The sequence below is a fragment of the Oryzias melastigma genome, linkage group LG8, assembly GCF_002922805.2.
Source record: "Oryzias melastigma strain HK-1 linkage group LG8, ASM292280v2, whole genome shotgun sequence".
NCBI classification, from domain to species: Eukaryota; Metazoa; Chordata; class Actinopteri; order Beloniformes; family Adrianichthyidae; genus Oryzias; species Oryzias melastigma.
In genome coordinates, this window is record NC_050519.1 from 2,780,584 (window position 1) to 2,788,416 (window position 7,833).

At 34.8% G+C, this 7,833-nt stretch overlaps 1 protein-coding gene across 2 annotated transcripts in view; it reads right to left on the reverse strand.

The window, feature by feature from the left end:
* Nucleotides 1-3,880: 3,880 nt before the first annotated feature.
* The window catches only part of emc10 (ER membrane protein complex subunit 10), a 6,371-nt gene continuing 2,418 nt past the window's right edge, over nt 3,881-7,833 (reverse strand). The window contains exons 5-8 of one of the 2 annotated variants that reach the window (XM_024272839.1): nt 6,771-6,955; nt 5,849-5,942; nt 5,404-5,501; nt 3,881-4,158 (exon numbers count right to left, since the gene is read on the reverse strand). In XM_024272839.1, coding sequence (XP_024128607.1) covers nt 5,415-5,501; nt 5,849-5,942; nt 6,771-6,955 — 366 coding nt within the window. In that variant the 3' untranslated portion in view covers nt 3,881-4,158; nt 5,404-5,414. The remainder of the gene's footprint in view (nt 4,159-5,403; nt 5,502-5,848; nt 5,943-6,770; nt 6,956-7,833) is intronic. The other variant, XM_024272838.1, reaches the window with a different exon arrangement.

Here is a 7,833-nt window from a genome sequence, read left to right on the forward strand (position 1 = left end):
GTGGCTCATTCTCTGCAGCAAAGTGACGGAAAAGACTGATAAAATGACTGTTTCAAACTTGTGTTGTTCACACAAGATTTCAATAATTTAATGCATTCATATTATTATAATAGAAATATTGTTACATATTCAATAAAATAAATAAGAGATTTGATATTTGATTCTTCTCAAATCTGCAATACATGTTATAGATGAATTATCTGTCCTCACATACTCTGGTGCAAAAATGCAGAAAAATAAAAAAGAGAAGAAAATAAATAAAAACAAATACTACCTTGTTGTTATGGTATTTTCTGCATTACAAAACTTACAAATGTACAAAAAATGTTGATATTTGGTGCACAAAACCTCACTTTGTGACTTGAGGAAACTTCTTCCTGTTTCTAATATTTAACATTTCTACTGAACTACTGATAAAAACAGAAAAAACTCAACGATTGTTCCTGAGGAGAACATTCACATATAGTGCAACATTAAAATGCAATTCTTAAAGTATTCAAATTAAATTATTTGGTTATTAATACCAGAATTACAATGCAATTAAAATTAAACATAGTTAAAAATTAAATGTTTTGTTTGAAACTAAATATTTTGTAATATATATATATATATATATATGATAAAAACTAAATACTTAGTTTAAAGCTAAATATTTAGAATTGATCTAAATATATAGATTAAAACCAAATATTTATTTAAAAAAATATATAAAAAAAACTAAATATTTAGTTTAAAAATAAATATTTAATTTAAAAATATATGTTTAGTTTAAATTGCATTTTAATTCTTATTTTATTAATAAAATAATAATAATACTTAATAATAATATATATAATGATAATATAATATTTTAATATTTTAATCTAAATATTAAGAATGGATCTATATATATATATATAGTTAAAAACTAAATATTTATCTCCAAATCTAAATTTAGATCGGAGTTAAATATTTCCTTTTAACTAAATATTTAGTTGTTTTTTAACTAAATATTTAGTTTTGAAATTAATATTTAGTTTAAAACTAAATATTTAGTAAGAAAATTAAATATCTAGCTCAAAACTAAATGTTTAGCTGCAAAACCTAAAAAATACTTTGTAAAATAAATATTTAGATTAGATCTAAATATTTAATGTACAAACTAAATATTTAATTATATTAAATTAAATATTTAGTCTGTAAGCCAAATATATAATTTTTAAATAAATATTTAACCTCTAAATAAATAATTAGCTTGCTAGCAAATAATTTAGTTAGTAAGTGTAAAGTTTATAAACAAATTAATTGAAATGGTGAAAATATGCATAAGAAAAAGGAGACCCTAAAAACATGCCCAATATCTGAAAAAAATGTTTACTTTTCAGATTTACAAATTTACAAGAGTGTGACAATATTTTAATGACACATTTATTTCAACATTTATTTATTGATTTCAACATTTATTTATTTATTGCCACTTTTAAATAATTAATGACACATTTATTTATTTAATGCTGTATATATATTTCATTTTGACTCTTTCCAGACTCCATACAGCAACACAACAGCAACATAAGAAATACTTTAAAATATGGCAAATTCCAGTTTTTAACAACCCAAATACTAATAACTAACGGCTAAAATTGTGATATTTGGACCTAAAGAACTAGAAGCTTTGATCAGCTTCAGTTTTTGGGACTCTTTGAGACGATCTCAGGACGGATCGATGGTTTGCCGTATTCTGATGACCCGAGTGTTGGGGTTCCTGGCAGAGGCAGATCTCTTTTCAAGCGGATGACTTTTGTCGTGCGGTTGATTTCACTCCATCTCTCCTTCCTCTCGGCTGTCATCACCAGCTCATGGTTCGCGTTCTTCAGCCACACAGCAGGAGCGATGTGTGGGACCCTGGCGGTCCGGGACAGGGCGTGTCATTCTCAGAAAAGGCGTTCTGCTGATTGGACGAGCTGAGCCTTCCAGGATGAGAGGATAGTCTTCACAGTTGGAGGCGCTGACTAAAAACAGCCAAACCGGGTGACTGACAGGAGGAAGAGGAGTTGTAATGTTGACACAGGGATTTGGGGACATTCTGTTTCTGGACCGTGCCGTTGTGATCTCCCTGACTCATACTTAAAAATACAGTCGAGGAAAACTCCACATTCGCTGGAAAACCTTTTCTGTCAGCTTTACAGTGGGGCAAACAAGTATCAAGTCAGCCACCAACTGTGCAAGTTCTCCCACTTAAAAAGATCAGAGAGGCAGTGCGTTTTTCAGAAACTGTTGCTGGTATTTTGGTCCATTCCTCCATGTAGATCTCCTCTAGAGCGGGGGGTCCCCAAACTTGTTCTTGTGAGACCAACAACACTGTTTTTCAGTTTTTAAGGTTAACAAAAAAAGTGTAACAATCACAGTAAACATTTGGGTTTTTTTAAGAAAGCCATATATAGCAAGATTTATAATAATTCATTTGTCATCTTCACAGAAAAAAACAACACTAAAATAGTTTTCAAAGTAGATATATAGAAATACCTGTAATAATGTTAGTGTGAATATCTTAAGTTATCTGCTGATGCAGATAACTTAAGATGCTTAATATGATAGCTAAAAATTTGGAAACTGATAGCTGAAAACACTAAAGTTGATAGCTAAAAAAGGCTGAAGATGAGAGCGGAAGACACTTAAGTTGATAGCTGAAAACGCTGAAGATAATAGCTGAAAACGTTTAAGTTGATAGCTGAAAACGCTAAAGTTGATATCTGAAAATGCTGAAGATGATAGCTGATAATGCCGGAAGTTTAAAGCTGAAAACGCTGAAGTTTAAAGATGAAAATGGTGCAGATGATAGCTGATAACGCTGAACCTGATAGCTGAAAACACTATGATTGATTGCTGAAAACACTGAAGTTTATAGCTGAAAATACTAAGGTTGATAGCTGAAAACGCTGAAGTTTATAGATAAAACCGCTGATGCTGACAGCTGAAACCGCTGAAGCTGAAAACGCTTAAGTTGATAACTGAAAACGCTGAAGTTGATAGTGGAAAATGTCGAAGCTGATAGTTGAAAACTGTGAAATTGATAGCTGAAAACGCTAAAGTTGATAGATGATAATGCTGAACCTGATGGGCTTAAAATGCTGAAGTTTATAGCTGAAAATACTAAGGTTGATAGCTGAAAATGCTGAAGTTTATAGATAAAAACCGCTGATGCTGACAGTTGAAACCGCTGAAGTTGATAGCTGAAAACACTGAAGTTGATAGTGGAAAATGTTGAAGCTGATAGATGAAAACTGTGAAATTTATAGCCGTTAGTTAGTAAAGTGCAAAATTATCCTTAAAAAACTCAAACAATTCTATATTAGCCAAAACAGCTAGTGTGTAGCTAAAATGTTAGCTAAACTCCAACATAGCCTAGAAATTCTTAGTAACTGCCAGAACAGTTGAAAAAGCTAGCACTGAAAGAGCTGAAGAACTATAGACGTCTAAAAAATGTACAAAAGAAAAATAATAAGAGACTGAGCTGAGTCAGAGGACAACAATTTACTCCCAAACTGAACTGCTCAGTGATGTGGGCGGGGCTAAACCGACTAAAATGGGCTTTTCTCTGCTTTAGGGCCTGAAACCACCTTCACACATCTCAGAACACGTGAACAACAAAAGGTAAAGTCGACAGACACACAGACAAAAGGAACAATTAACATTAACTTTGATTTACATTCAAAATAAACTGCAAAAACTATTTTACTGTCATTTGCTTTGTGTTTCTTTAAAAACCATTGAGAACAGTGTTTTGGTGTGTTTGCTAGTTTTACAATTGTCACTGTTGATCCACCTGCTTCAGGTAGCAGAGGACGCGGCTTTAATCCCCTTTTCACCATTTTTATGTGTGAAGATAAAGACAGTGGAGTTTGTTGGTGTAATAAATATTTTATTCTCACATTAGTATGAAAAATGAAGATGTTGATGCATCACCTCTGTTTAGTTCAGGTTGTTTCAGACTCTTAGATAACATCACGTACAGAAATCAAAGAGCTTTGCTGTTCATTGAATATTCAAGAAAAAAAAAAGGCAAACATAAGTTGATCATCGGCCGCCGCCGTTACCCCCGCCGCCGCCTCCACCTCCAGACTGATCCTGAGCGCCAGACATCATCAGGAAGAGGACCAGAGGAACGATGTACATCCACTGAGGGAGAAGAGAAGGAAGAGGATGGAGGTGAATCTAACAGCAGGTCGGTTTGAGGATCGATCAATGAGGTGCGCCGATTCGGTTAATTTAATCGAGGACAAAAGAACAGACGAGGAAAAGCAGGATTAAACAAACAGGAGGATTCTGAACTCATTTCTAGAGTTTATCGTTTCATTTATCATTCGCAGATATATTTAATCTTTGACCGATAAGATCAAATCCCAAAGAAAAAGAAAAGAGGAGGAGTTAGTGATTCACACTGTGCAGCACGTGTCAAAGTCAAGGCCCGGGGGCCGGATCCGGCCCTCCAGATCATTTTATTTTATTGTTATTAATGACCTGATGTTATCTTGCATTTATTTCTAACTTGTATAATGTTGCCAAATGTATTTTTATGGAGAGTAAAATATTGAAAGTTATTTAATGTTTAAGCTAATTTATTCTGTAATAATATTCCTGCCTTTTAATTATTCATTATTATCTTAAAAAGTCACAGTTTTAAAATTTGAAAAAATTAGCATTCTTCTAGCTTTTTTGACTATTTTGGCATTTATTAAGATTTTTTAGGCTGTTTTGGAGTTATTCTAACATTTCAGCAACATGCTAGCTGTTTTAGCTCATTTAGCCTTTTTCATTTTTTGGGGATATTTTGAGGTTTATCTATTTTTTTTAACTACATGCAAGCTTTTTTTTTGGTTTTAGGCTGTTTTGGAGTTTAGCTAATATTTCAGCTATATGCTAGCTGTTTTGGCTAAATTAGGCTTTTCTTTTTATTTTTTTAGGTGGTTTTGGAGTTTGGCTAATATTTACATGCTAGCTGTTGTAGCTAATTTAGCCTTTTTTCAGTGTTTTATTCGATATTTTTAAGTTTAGCTATTTTTTCAGCCATCTGCTTTTTGTTTGTTAGGCTAATTTGGCTAATTTAGCTGCTATCAGCTTCAGTGTTTTTAGCTAACGTTTCAGCATCTTCAGCGGCCAATTTCAGCGAACAGCATTCACACTAGCGTAGATAATGCTATATATCTAGTTCATAATTATGTTTAAACGTTACAGTTTTAAAATTTTAAGAATGTAGTTTTAGAGTGCTCAATAAATCTTTATCCTGTTCGGGTCGTGACCTCAGGTGTGTTTTGGATTTTGGCCCCCTGTGCGATTGACTTTGACACTCCTGCTGTCAGGAAATTAGACACGAACACAAAGAGGATGGAGGAGGACAGGTGAGCCACAATAAGAAGACTGTACTTCAGTGGGAATCAGCTCTGCTCTCTGCCGCCCCCTGCTGGGGGCTGGGCCGAATTGGAGACCATGAGGAAGATAGCTCCTCCCAGAATCAAATACCACTGCAACACAGCACAGCACCAAGTCAACACAGCGGCACTGGACACGGCACACCACCAAACAAGACAGAGGCGAGAGGAGGGACACGGGAGAACGCACGTCTACGACCAAAAGCACTTTACAAAAGGAACTAAAGCAGCTCTGAACTTTTATTTGGTTATCTTTATTTACTAAAGCAAGAGGCAGCGAGAAGAGACGAGTCAAGGAAAATATTTACCCCAAAACTAAACTACTAATGATCTGATAAACTGATGAAAACTTCTTGGCTTTAAGGTTCTGAAATCACGCCGCGGTGGACGTGAAGGTCAGATGATGGAGACGAACAGGAGAACTCAGGTGGAACACTTACATATTTAGCAAAGAAGGACTTCTGCTCCTGAGGATTCTTGCCTTTCTTCTCAAACTCCTGCTCCATGCGCTGGATGAAGAGAGCCGTCTCCGGTCTGCAGGAGAGTTAATCAGTATTCAAACACACCCTGAAGGAAAAGGTCGACCTGAGGGGAACAGATTCGTTCTACACCCGAGCAGATAAGCTCTGATAAATGTGAGCGGACCAAAGACATCCGGACAGGATCAGAGGGAACAAACACGTTTATACAGATACTTCAGCAGATTCACATTAATTCTAATTATTTTACTCCAGCTCTTAGTTTTTAATCCTTTTGAACACAATAAACTCACAGTAAAATTAACAGTACATCTCAGAAGCTGCGTTTTCAGTTTGAGCATTTTTCAAGCATCCGGTTTTAATCTGTTCCTGATCCAACAGGATTTGAATTAAGAAATACTCAGAAATGCAGCTTTAATCGTAAATTATCTAATATAGATCGTCTATTATGAGGAAAATGCTACAAGAACATGTAAAATTTTTATTTGAGTTGGTCTTTAAATAACCAATCACTGAGGAGAATGGGGAGGGGGGGCGTGTGATGGGCCAATGGTCCCGCCCACAACTCGGGGGTGACTTTCCAATGAAATACTGCCTGCAGAAGCTACAAAAAATGATTGGTTTTGTTGATTTTAGGTACTTGTGATAATTTTTCCTGTTGTTGACCTTTACGTTTCTGGCACCACAATAGTTTTACAGATTAAATATTTCAGGTAATTCCACATTTGATTTGTGTCTAGACCGGCGGATCATCCTGACAGCTGTGGTCAAATATATCCCGAACTGTGAGGCAAAACTACAGATTTCCATCGGCTTTAGTCACAAAAAGACATTTAAATAAATAAAATTAAAACTTAAAGGAGAAAATATTAGCAGAGCTGACCCAGGCGCATTGACTGGAGCCATGATGCTGAGCGTGGTGTTGAAAACCTCCAGATCCACTTCGTCCTCCACCTCGGTTCCCCTGCAGGCTCCGGGGAAGGTCACTATGGAGACGGCGATGAGGTATCCGGAGACGTCGGTGTGAAGCGTGATCACGTCACTCAGGTGAGACTCGACCATGGCACACTGAGGATCACAGGGGGACGGGCCAACGTCACGACACCGTTATGTCTGAGTCCTAAACACTAGTTTAACCTTCAGAAAAATGTTCATGTCACAGAAAAAAACGTTATCTATGTAATTCAAGTGACAGAAAGGTCATAAAAGACAGTCTTCAGACAAACTTCCTCAGCTAAACTCATTTCTATACTTAATAAATTAGAGATTGAGCAAACTTATAGATCAGGGGTGTCAAACACAATCGCCAAAATCCAGAACAAACCTTAGGTCGCGGGCCAAACAGGATAAACATTGAACATTATTAAAACTTTAAAACTGTAACTTTTTAACATAATTATGAACCAGATATAAAGCATTACCTGTGATAATGCTGTAAGCTAAATTTGGCCGCTGAAGATGCTGAAGCTAATAGTCAGCTAAAATATTAGCTAAATGACAAAGTAGCCTAAAAAACTATAAAAAAATTAAAAAAAAAAATACTAGCCAAAACTGCTAGTATGTACCTAAAAAATAGCTAAACTTTAAATTACCTAAAAGAAAATAAAATAAAAAAAAGCCAAAATTAGCCAAAACAGCTAGCACCTATCAGAAAAAAATATCTAAACTCCAAAATATAATAAAGAACTAAAAAAAAGCTTCAATTAGCCAAAACAACCAGCCTGTAAATATTAGCCTAAATCTAAACACTTACCCAAAAAACCCCAAATTAGTGAAAATAGCTAGCATGTAGCTAAAGTATTAGCTAAACTCTCAGAATGCCAGTTTTAAAACTTAAAAAAAACATATATTTTAACATAATTATGAATAATAAAAAGGCAGGAATATTATTCCAGAATAAATCAACTTAAACCTTAAATGACTTATAATATTTTACTCCATATAAA